This window comes from Mustelus asterias, chromosome 11 (assembly GCF_964213995.1).
Source record: "Mustelus asterias chromosome 11, sMusAst1.hap1.1, whole genome shotgun sequence".
Lineage (NCBI taxonomy): Eukaryota > Metazoa > Chordata > Chondrichthyes > Carcharhiniformes > Triakidae > Mustelus > Mustelus asterias.
The window spans coordinates 40,187,387-40,199,821 of record NC_135811.1 but is presented as its reverse complement, the minus strand read 5'-3'; the positions used below and the strand labels follow the sequence as shown (position 1 = coordinate 40,199,821).

General features: G+C 42.5%; 1 protein-coding gene across 18 annotated transcripts in view; it reads right to left on the bottom strand.

Moving 5' to 3' along the window:
- The window catches only part of jakmip3 (Janus kinase and microtubule interacting protein 3), a 133,183-nt gene that overhangs the window by 60,685 nt on the left and 60,063 nt on the right, over window positions 1-12,435 (bottom strand). For 5 of the 18 annotated variants that reach the window (XM_078224392.1, XM_078224389.1, XM_078224394.1 and 2 more), the window contains exon 3: window positions 3,198-3,317. In XM_078224392.1, coding sequence (XP_078080518.1) covers window positions 3,198-3,317 — 120 coding nt within the window. Of the gene's footprint in view, window positions 1-3,197; window positions 3,318-4,882; window positions 5,111-12,435 lie in introns of all 18 variants that reach the window. The other 13 variants (XM_078224380.1, XM_078224378.1, XM_078224383.1 and 10 more) reach the window with 5 other exon arrangements.

Genomic DNA, 12,435 nt, shown 5'->3' with positions numbered 1-12,435 from the left:
GTCCAACAGGTTTATTTGGTAGCAAAAGCCACACAAGCTTTCGGAGCTCTTAGCCCCTTCTTCAGGTGAGTGGGAATTCTGTTCACAAACAGAACTTATAAAGACACAGACTCAATTTACATGAATAATGGTTGGAATGCGAATACTTACAACTAATCAAGTCTTTAAGAAACGAAACAATGTGAGTGGAGAGAGCATCAAGACAGGCTAAAAAGATGTGTATTGTCTCCAGACAAGACAGCCAGTGAAACTCTGCAGGTCCACGTAACTGTGGGAGTTACAAATAGTGTGACATGAATCCAATATACGACAGCGCAACACGACAGCGCAGAGTCGCTGAGCAGAAACTGATAGCCAAGTTCCGCACACACGAGGACGGCCTCAACCGGGATATTGGGTTCATGTCACACTATTTGTAACTCCCACAGTTACGTGGACCTGCAGAGTTTCACTGGCTGTCTTGTCTGGAGACAATACACATCTTTTTAGCCTGTCTTGATGCTCTCTCCACTCACATTGTTTCGTTTCTTAAAGACTTGATTAGTTGTAAGTATTCGCATTCCAACCATTATTCATGTAAATTGAGTCTGTGTCTTTATAAGTTCTGTTTGTGAACAGAATTCCCACTCACCTGAAGAAGGGGCTAAGAGCTCCGAAAGCTTGTGTGGCTTTTGCTACCAAATAAACCTGTTGGACTTTAACCTGGTGTTGTTAAACTTCTTACTGTGTTTACCCCAAAGTCATTCCAGTGGACTGCTTTGTCCAGGGTGGTTTGGAGCACTTTGAATGTCTTTGCAGCTGCACCTCCCCAGCCAGGTAAAGAGTGTTTCATCACACTCCTCAATTATACTTTTATATATTGCAGAGATTTGGGGAAAGTCGGGAAGTGAACCACCCTCTGATCAGAGACTTTATGCGACCCATCATCAGTTGAGTTTCTGGTTTATTAAATCAGAAAAAAATCAAAGAGCCTATGTAATCGGCATATGTTTCCATGAAGTTATCGAATGAAAATGACTTATCCTGATTTAGTTTGTTTTATTATTGTCACAAGTGGGCCACCATCAACACTGCAACGAAGTCACTGTGAAAGTCCCCTAGTCGCCACATTCCAACACCTGTTCGGGAACACTGAGGGAGAATTTAGCGTGGTCAATGCACCTACCCAGAATGTCTTTCGGACAGTGAGAGGAAATCAGAGCATCCGGAGGAAACCCACACAGACACGGGGAGAACATGCAGGCAGTGACCCAAGCCGGAAATTGATCCCGGGTCCCTGGCGCTGTGAGGCAGCAGTGCTAACCACTGTGCCACGGTTAGCAAAGTTCATTGTTGCAGTGACTCTACAGGAACAAAATGATGCAAGCTTTTTGTACAAAACTGCATTTCTATTTATTATTTATTATTAAATTATTTATTATTAGGTTAGATTGTCCAATTGATCTCGAAGATAGTCTCAGGAATAAGATAAGGACTTCAACGACAAACAAAAGTAGAAAAGGTGAAACAAAAATTAAAGGATTAATCTTGAAAGTAAAAATGTGCTTGATTAAAGTGTATCGCAGACACTAGAGGACAAACTTTCTCATTCTGCCCACGACAGGGAATCATAGCGGGCAAGGATGGACCATGGAAAGGTCCGTTGACCTCGGGCAGGATTTTCCGGTTTCGGGAAAATGCCGCCCTAGGTGCGCTTCAGCCATGAATATTTATCAGCTTATAGGTGAATTGTGTACAACTCTGTGGCTAAATTCTGAATGCATTGTTGATTCGTTGTAGAGCAGCGTTTGTTTGGGGCATCCATCTCTCTGAATCTAGCCATGGTAATATAATTAATAGTCTGAATAACATTTCTTCATGCAAGCTTTTTTGGTTCAAATGTGTAATGTTGGCAAACATTCAAATTAAATATCCAGATCTGCAATAGATTTCACTTGTTTCATTTTGAGTTCTCTGCCCAAAGGCAGGTCCAACCCAGAGTGCCACATTCTCTACTACAGGTAGGGCAAGGATAAAAGTCCTGAATCCATCCAGGCTGGAATGGAGATCAAACCTCATGTTGTTGGTACCAATTTGATTCTCACCAGCCAACAAGCCAAGTGAGTCAACCAGTCTCCCAGAGTTATCATGGCAACATACCCTTTTAACATGCATGTTTGGCTCATAAGGATTCAAATTCCACCTGCCAATAATTTTAATGAAAATGTTGACATGAATACAAAATTCCCTATCTCCCATTTAGTGCTGACTAAGATGATTGGTAAAATTACAACAAGGGGAGAATGTCAACCCTTCAACCTGTTGGTGTATTGTCTCATAAAAAGAACTCTCTCACTATTAGAATCCCTACTATGCAGAAAGAGGCCATTCAACCTATCCAGTCTGCACCAACTCTCAGAAAGATCATCTTACCCAGCTCCAACCTCTGGGCACTGGGCATCAGGAGTGCCAAAGGGATCGGGCCTAGGAGGCAGGGCTTAGGGGCAGTGCCAAAGGGCGGGGCCTAGGGAGTGATCGGAGGGGGTGGGGGTCCTGCTGCCACTGTGCATAGGGAGGCCAGCGATCAGGGCAGGTGGGGGGGTGGTCTGCCGGGGGGTTCTGCCTCCCATGGGAAGGGTCTGCTGGTGTGGGGGGCTTGGGGGGATCATCACTAATGGGGGGGCTGGAGATCGGGCGCTCTGGGATGGGAGGGGGGTCAGGGCTGGCCCGGGAATGGTCACGGGGGCTGCGATCAGGCCGAGGTGGAGAGATGGAGGGGCAGGACTGCGGGGGTCCCAGGCTGGCCAGCGATCGGGCTGGCCAGCAAAATGCAGGCTTACAGATCGGAGCCACTGCGCATGCGCAGAGACCCGGAACTGTCAGACTCCAGCATGAATAAGCCCCGCCCCCCGAGCTTTTAATGATATTCACGATTCTGACCTCTGCATTGCACAGAGTGTGGGAGATTCGAGTCTGAACTCCCACTAAAAAAAACAATCGTGAGCTACACAAGTTTTCCTACAAATTCAGCACTTAGAACTTTTTTGGGAGAATCGCCCCCTACATCTCATTTGACCTTCGGTTCCATTATTTCCATACAGAAAATTGTCAGGAAGAAAAGATATTTCACTGATGCAACCATGCGATTTCTAGGGGCTAAAGAAAATGCAAGTATCTGGGCAGACTATGGAACAGTCAACGTGATCAGAGGCACTTACAAGTTCGTTTCTTTCTTCAGACAGCAGAGCATTCCGGTCTTCTAGTTTTCTGATGATTGCACTTAATTCAGCAATTTTCAGTTGGAATCGCCGAGTATCTCTTTCGTCCAGCTGCTGTTCCTGAAACATAGATCAACTGCAAATAACTGGACATCAGCATAACTACGCGTGTCTGAATGACCATAACCAAAGAGACTGAAGAATTTGTCATAGCTATTCAATTAGAGGCAGAATTTGTTTTGTTTTTTTGCCAATGCAATAAAATGTAAACTATGCCCTTGTGTGGTAAGATGAGCATTCAAGCACACCAGCTTTGGATATATATGAAGGAAATAAAAAATGAGGTACAGAAAAGCAATGCAGAAAGTACAGTGAAATCATACACTTAATGTTGGCACTCCAGCTTTTTGAGTGATTTCCAAAAATATAACCCTACCTCGAGACACTTCTGTTTCTTTCAGTGAAATGCACAAACACAAAGCTTTACATGTGGTTCTACGACAATTGGAACAAAGAAGTGTACTATTACAGAAAGGGACAATGTGATTGATAGTCGCTGCAGGTAACAACAGTGGGTGGGTTGAGAAAATGCTATAATTGATGAAGTAATACTTCATGGATGGGGGGGGCATTTGAGCAAATGCTGGAATAAATTATTTACCTCGGACACCCCAGTTAGTCCTTTTTTTCTGTTTATTTCGTGGAATCAAAATTCACAGAATAATGGGCAGCAGTTTGAATGGGTGCGTCTTTTGCCAATTATCTCCCATATTGGTGATACACTGCAGCACACTAAGAAAGGAAAGCCATTAAAAGCATGCTGATGGATGATTTTAGTGATCCTCGACCCCTATTTAATAGGTGCAGTGATTCCTCATTCAACGGGTGCAGGAGAGCCTTTGCATCGTACAACTGTGCTTAGAATCATTTCAGTTCAATGTGCGAAGGAAATCAAGAGCCAGAGGATAAAAGAATCTTGATGAGAGTCAACAATGGGAAAAAAAGTTAAAATACGTTTACAGACATGCGTGTTTGTCTTAAAATTAAGCAGCAGTTTGTGTCATTAGCAAATTAAGGTCAAAGCATCGGAGTGGCATAGTTACATAGGATGGTAATTAAAAGCACTGCCTTTTTCATTACAATGTTACTAACTACAGAATCCTGAAAATGCATCTGTCCTATGTAGGATTAGATATTCCTAATCATTGCAAGAGGTTAGAAAGTGAGAGACATTCAAGCAAGAAAAGGCCTTGAAGATGCCTGATTAGTGTCAAATCCAGTGAACTACACGCAATGCCTGCCTTTTACAAGTGTCCAAACGCAAATTAAACTCATAAAATAATTGCTGGTCATATGTTGATTTTGAAAAATGATTTATGAGGTAACATTTCAACATTATTAGTTGATTATAGAAGAACAAGCAAGCTGCAATACAATGAAATCCCAGTGTCCTCAACAGCAACTTAAGAAGTAAACTTAAGGCTAGCACTAATTCTATTTCAATAGTGCCAAAGATTTGGCTACAGTGTCAAGAATTTAAAAAGCTTTAGAATAATGATGTAATGTGATAGCATTGCTTAAGTATTAATCAGTAAGCAGCAGGTATTAATATGCCCCTCATCAAGATTTTGTTACAGAATTTGTTGAATAGGGTAGTTATAGACCACGTATGTGAAAGTGCTTACAGGGCTTCCTGAATGATCTGAGGCGTCTCCTGCACCACTTGCGCAAGGAAGTTCCCTTTTCGGGCTACTCAGATGTCGTTTTTCCCATGCTTCAGCCTCTTTGACCTGGGTAAGTTGTTCATCTAAAGCCTCTTTTTGGAGCTGGAGTCTCTGAGCATGCCCAGCCTGAGCCCCCAGCTCTTTTTCCAGCACGTAGACTGCTCTGTCTTTTAATTTTATCTCATCCATCTACAATGAGAACAAAACACAATCACACATGCATGCTTTTCATTTCATCTGTTGCCACTAGACATTTTTTTTTCTCTGTAAGGCTAAAAGTCAAGGGAGAGGAGCAGTGACTGGTACTTACAGGGTATGCGAGGCCCAGTAATGTCATTTTATATTCAAAAATTCTGAGTGTACTATTCATTCACTGCTTGTGAGTCATTTTAGCCATCCCTTGTTGCTATTTGGCAATTTCGCTTGGTAAGCCCATAAATCACAAGATAGGTTTAGATGAAAAAAAGCCCTTTAGCCCAACTGATCTCATCCATCCAAAACAATAACCCCATAAGCTAATAAAATAAAGGTTTAAAAATTCAGTTCTATCATCACCTCGCATGTTTTATGCATTCATAGCTAAACTTGATAACTCGCTCATAAATCCCAGTTACATTACAATTTTTGCAGGCAATTTCATGGACAGCTGTCGTCATTAACCCTAGGCAAACTAGATTCCTACCCATGAACTTTATTATAAAGGCAAAGGCAATCAGATTTGACTAGATCCTTTACATTTCAGAGCAGGAAATGTTTTCAATCTGCAAAGGAAAATGGCAATGCATGAAAAGCATTTGTCTTTGACTGCTTGCCTTTTTGTCCAATCAGTTCAAAACAACTAAAGGGTTTAGTTATGTGGCATTACGCTGAAAATAACCAAAGAAACTGAAGAATTTAACTTGATTTTTTTTCAAAGCCAACGATTGTTTTTACTCAGTTGTGGTATGCTTGACGTTCTGGAGGTAAAGCTAGCTGGTCCTTTACCCACCCTCTACATAAAACCTTTTAGCAGTTGCTGTGTTAAGTTTCCTCAGTGAATATCTCTTTCTAGCATAGTGGAAGAACCTGAATAGAACATTGCAAGACGTGCCTGTCATTTTAATTTTCAAGTTCTCGGCTCTGAATCAGCTACTCATCACTTTATTCCAAGTCCTCATATGTAGATCTTCAGCACTCATCAGTGAAGCTGAGCTACTTTAGATGTCAGATTCCCGTGGAAGCCCATCAATTTGGTTACTGATCTCCTATTTACCTGGGATGCTCATTCGCCGCCAATCTCACATCCCGCTTCAACTTAGCACAATATTCGGGTAGGGTTGGCAAAAGCCAGGGTTTAGGAATTCCAACTTGTGCACAGGGATGTTGCTGGCATTTAGCCAACCAAAAGAATGCAACTTCCCATCCCTTGCCCATCTAGGAACATTGGAACAGGACTAGTTCAGCCTGTTGAGGCTGCTTCACCATTCAACACAACCAGGGTCGATCAAACACTTCAATGCCTTTTACACACACTATCCCCATTATCCTTTTGCATTATCGTTAATCAGAAATCTATCAATCTCCGCTTTAAACAATGACTGAGCCTCCACAGTCCTCTGTGAATTCCAAAGATTCAAAATCCTCTGTGCAAACAAATTTCTCCTCATCTCAGTCCTAAGTGGCATGCTCCTTATTTTGAAATTGCACCTCCTGGTTCTAAACTCCGCAACCAAGGGAAACATCTAACCAGTATCTACCCTATCTAGTCCTTTAAGTCCAAAGATGTGCAGGTTAGGTGGATTGGCCATGCTAAATTGCCCCTTCATGTCTGGGGGACTAGCTAAGGTAAATGCATGGGGTTTTAGGGGATAGGGCCTGGGTGGGATTGTGGTCGGTGTAGACTCGATGGGCTGAATGGCCTACTTCTGCACTGTAAGATTCTGTGATTCTATGATTCTAAGTATTTTGTAGGTTTCAATGAGATCACCTCTCATTCTTTGAAACTCTGGAGAATACTGGCCCAGTTTGCCTAATATTTCTCCTATGGTATTGTTAAATCAGTACTATCGTACATCAAATTGCAGGTTATCATTCGCTAACATGAAGAATCTCAAACCTCATTGGTGGGTCGATGACTCGAAATCCCAGTAGCAATCAAAAATAGCTGGTCAATCATCAAGAATGTATTGGAATACTCCAGGCCCAACTGGCTCAGTACATTGGTAAGCTTGTCACAAAAGACTGATTTGCTTCCTGCAGTTTGGCCAACTAATAACTTGTGGATTTGACTAATCATTCCATCAAGAGAAATACTCACTCAAAGGTTGTTAGACAACTGATGAGAGCTGGCTGGAGTCCTTGCTGGGCTGTAGATAAGAAAAACTCCATACAAATGTCATGATAAGGAATCCAACATAAATCTGTAAGTGAATTCCCACCATCATTGCAATGACACTATGAACACACATTATTCCTCTTTGAAAAGATGTTCCACGAATTGCAGGCACAAAGCTTCAGACAACTGCCTGTCTCGCGGTAATTGTAACTCTCTGAACAATTGGGCAATTTGTTGCTGACTCATCCTCAGCTATTTACTTCCAGAAACCGTCGCGCTAAACCGTAGTTTCCTGATCAGCTATACATGGTTCACCCTTTTCAATGTAGTGGAAGGTCCTACACAGAACAGGTGTGACAGCCACTATGCAGAGAAATCCTGTACCACACAATCGTATCCTTAATCCACATCCTTTTGACAAAGGTGGTGGTGGTGGTGGTGGCGGTGGTGGGGGGGATGGTTGGTGGGTGAATGGCTGGTGACATTAGGAAAGAGATGAGCTAAATAATTTAGACCACCTTCTTCTCCAGGTAGCATCCTTGATTATTCAAAGATTGCCCACCATGGCTTATGCTGTAAGTTTACTGTAGGGCAGACAATGAGGCAGGCCCTACATCTTCCTCAGGTAGAACAGGAATCGAAGTCCATGCTGTTGGTATTATTCTGAACCACATGCTAGCTATCCAGCCAACTGAGCTAACCATACCCCCTTTTATTTGGTTATATAACAATCATTCCACTCCAAAGTAATGATAAGTCCTCATATACACGCAAGTAATTCATAGAATCACTATAGTGCAGAAGGAGGCCATTCAGCCCATCAAGTCTGCATTGACTTTCTGACAGTGTATCTTACCAAGGCCCTCTTTCCCGCCCTATCCCTGTCTCCCCACACATTTGCCATAGCTAATCCACCTACCCTACACATCTTGGGACACTAAGGGACAATTTAGAATGGCCAATCCACCTAACCTTCACATCTTTGGACTATGAGAGGAAACCAGAGCACTCGGAGGAAACCCATGTGAATATGGGGAGAACGTGCAAACTCCGCACAGAAAGTCACCCAAGGCCAGAATTGAACCCGGATCTTTGACGCTGTGAGGCAGCATGTTAACCACTGTGCCACCGTGCTGCCCATTCTTCTTGTTAGCCTTCAAAGGGAGTTGGCAACTCAATCAGTATACTAGTTCTTTGCTGAGTTGCATTTAACATAACATACAAGGTTAAATGTAAATGTAATAGGTACTCATCTATATTGCAGAATGCTGCTTGTGAGGTGTTGACACAAATCAAAATTGAACGAACAACAAGATATTTCTTCATCACTGACACAAGAAGCTGCTCCCATGGGATCATTTACCAGTTAAATCCTGTTTGTTTACCAAATTAGCATTATGTTTTTCCTCATTAAGCTAAGTATATTCTTGCTACTTTTTGGCATCTCAGGTGAAAATACACAGTATACAACTGAACAACGTGGGATTTTCCAGCCCTGCTCACTCCGAGACTGGAAAATCCCACCTGAGGTCAACGGACCTTTCCATGGTCTGCCCCTCGCCCGCTCCAATATTCATAGCGGGCGGGACGGGAAAATTTGCCCCCAATAATTTTTGCACAACACTTAAAAGAATTACATAATGAACTCCTGCACACTCTCTTGGAACACTTTAGTTTAATATGGAGAAGGTGCCTTAATCAGCTGAATTGGAATGACCATGCCTAATGAGTTGATTACTTATCAGCATTTGTAACAGAAACGGAGGTTGCTCTAACTTCTCAGAAATATGAACCTGCTTCCAAAGGAAGACCTGAAGCAGGAATTTCACCAGTTTGATTGACTTTGGCCCAATTCAGAGCAACGTTTCAGTATCCTCAGATCATCCTGCCAATTGTTTATTGCATAGTAGCTATTAAAGTTGATTTCAAGCAAAAGCATATCATACCCGAATACAATGGAAGTCATGGGCAAGTTATATGCTTATTACTCACCCTTCAGGTAATAACTTTCAATAGCTATCATAATTATACTTGGAGTTTCATCAGCAGATATAGAATGGACTTTTGCCTTTAGAAATACCACAAGATTTTTGGGCCAACCAGTGCCCATTGGTATTTATCCTCCAAAGACTTCTGCTCAACGTCATTCTTTTCTCAGGTTAAGTGTTCAAGATGCAGTTATGAGAATCAAACAGTTTAGCTAATATAATTAATAGTTACTTTTTATGCAACGCAGGCTGCAAGAACTGAAAATACAGAATCTAGAGAGTGACCTGGCCTTGGGTTTGCACTGGGTGTTTCTTCATCCTATTCCTCAGATGTTTCAAGAAAAATAGAGGGATTGTCATACTTTCCTGTTACAAACTGAGTAACTGGGCTAGATTTTCACTGCTTACGAATGGGCACTACAGTGCTGCCTACCTAAGGTCAACGGCAGAATGTCTGAATTATATCCATTTACTTTATTTTATTTCATTTCTTTTTGTCTTAATAATCCATTTTTATTACTTTATATTCTTATTATTATTTTAATTTTCAGTTCTTCCATCATTCCATGTATCCGCTTCTTAAAAATCGCACTTTCCATCATGTTTCCCCTCCCCTCAACCCATCCCACTAGGGCCATCTGCCACGTGCCTCAGGTTGCCCATTGACATTGCACCATTGTGCTGTCATTTACACGTTCCAAATTCTTAATGGGCTGCTATTAGCACCATTCTCAGCCTTTACTACAGCTTTTGTTTGTCTATGATGTCTTTCTCGATTACATCCCACCACCCTTACAGTGTAAATCTCGCCCTATTTTCTTTGTCTTCAGCTCTGACAGAAGGTCATCCAGACTTGAAACATTGACTCTACTCTCTATCCACAGATGCTGTCAGAGCTGCTGAGATTTTCCAGCATTTTCTGTTTTTGTTTCAGATTCCAGCATCCACAGTATTTTGCTTTTGTCTGAGCTATTTTGACAGTCAGGTTTCATTTACCAATTTTCATTGGTAAGCTACCCTTGGCTTTCCAGCTATGGTAAGCAACATGCCCAGTTGGATAGCCGGGCCCATTCACAGATTCAATTCAACTCTTTTCCTACATTACAATAGCGACTACGCATTCAAAGCACGTCACTGACTATCAAGTACTTTGAGGTGTCCTGAGGTCATGAATGGTATTATATAAATGTGAATCTTTTTTTAAAACAAATTTGATTCATTGTAAGTCTGTGTTGCTGCTGGGCTTCTTTTAGACAGCAGCATAGAATCATAGAATCCCTACAGTGCAGAAGGAGGCCGTTTGGCCCATCGAGCCTGCACTGACAACAATCCCACCCAAGCCCTATCCACATATATTTATCCTGTCGGTCCCTCTGACACTGAGGGGCAATTTAGAATGGCCAATCCATCTAACCTGAACATCTTTGAACAGTGGGAGGAAACCAGACCACCCTGAGGAAACCCACGCAGACATGGGGAGAACGTGCAAACCGTGCGCAGTCACCCAAGGCCGGAATTGAACCCGGGTCCCTGGTGCTGTGAGGCAGCAGTGCTAACTACTGTATCACCGTGCCTCCCACGTGACATGCTGCCAAGAAAGCCATCTGGGCCTGACTGCCCTGACTGTATTCAAGATGCTGCAGTCTGCAGCCTGGCCTTCCCAGAACAATGCACCCAGAGGCTGCCAGGCTTGAGCTTTGAAAAGGACCTTCATTGAGCAATAATATCTTTCCAATATTCATGCTGAAGCTAGTGGGGAGTTCCTTTGGGAGCACCAGAGTAGGAAAGAAATCAAAGTGCTTTGGGTTAACACATGTGTGAGAATATTATTTAATGGCATTTCAGTTGGCTTTGTTTAAAAATAAAAAGCAGCATTGGAATTTGTAACTTTGTAGTATTGTTTCATTGTAGCCACTGACCCTGAAATGTCAAGTGTCACGTGTGTCAATGTCGGTCAGAAATTTGAAGATCTTTATTGAAGGACGGAAGAACTGGTAGAGATAGTGTTGAGGACAGTTAATACATGAATGTTGGAGGGGATGGGGAACAGAGTAGACTAGCTAAGACACTGATTTATCATCTGTTGCTGAAGTCCTCTGGCTGCAATCTGCTGCTGCCACCTTCCCTCATCTGCTCCATTGTTGCTCTCATCAAGGTCTTGCTCATCAGATGGAGGAACTCACTCGTGTTGCACACCACGACGGCGCTGTCTCCTTTGCAACAGCAAGTTTACAAAGGCCATTGGGGGGGCCACAATCTCAGACCGTCTCTGTGGGTTGAGCTGCAGAAGAACACCAGGCCTGTCCAGGCAGTGAAAGCATTGTTTGAGTAGTCCAATGGTCTGGTCATAGTCACAAATAATTTTACAATGTTTTGGATAGAAACCTGCTGCAAAATAGTTTCCCCAGATAACCACGTCATGACATGATTGATTGGACATAATCTTTTTGATATGACAGCCATTAAGGATAATCCTTAAGGGGGATTATAGATAGTTTTCTAAAATAACAATAGTATCTTATTATAATTAGATGACATTTTTAAATAGAAGGAAGAGAATTTACAACAGCAATTATATCAACAAAATGTCAAAGTCAGAGAGTCATGGGGCAGAGTTTGCAAATCATGTTGGAGGTGGGAGCAGAGGTGGGAGAGCTAGAGAATGCCGTGTGGGTTTGTTGGCATGTTCCCATCAGTCCATGTTTGTAAAGGCAGGTTTGGGGCTACTTGATTAACTGCCTCCTCAGAAATTACCCTCTGGATTCCAATATTAGCATGTTTGTGTTCCCAATTTGCATTTCCTTCCAACGGCAGAATCGTTCAGGCTAACAAAAATTTTAGCCTACATTTACATTACAGGCACAGAAGGAGGACCTTCAGCCCATTGAGTCCATGCCAGCTCCCTGTGGAGTAATCCAGTCACTCCCATTTACCCGCTTTATCCTTCTAGCCGTGCAAGTTTATTTTCATAGAATCATAGAATCCTTACAGTACAGAAAGAAGCCATTTGGCCCATCGAACCTGCACTGACAGCGACCACAATTCCACCGAGGCTCTATCCCCATAACCCCACGTATTTACCCTGCTAATCCCTCTTGACGCTAAAGGACAATTTAGCATGAACAATCAAACTAACCCGCACATCTTTGGACTGTGGGAGGAAACCGGAGCACCTGGAGGAAACCCACACAGACACGGGAAGAAAGTGCAAA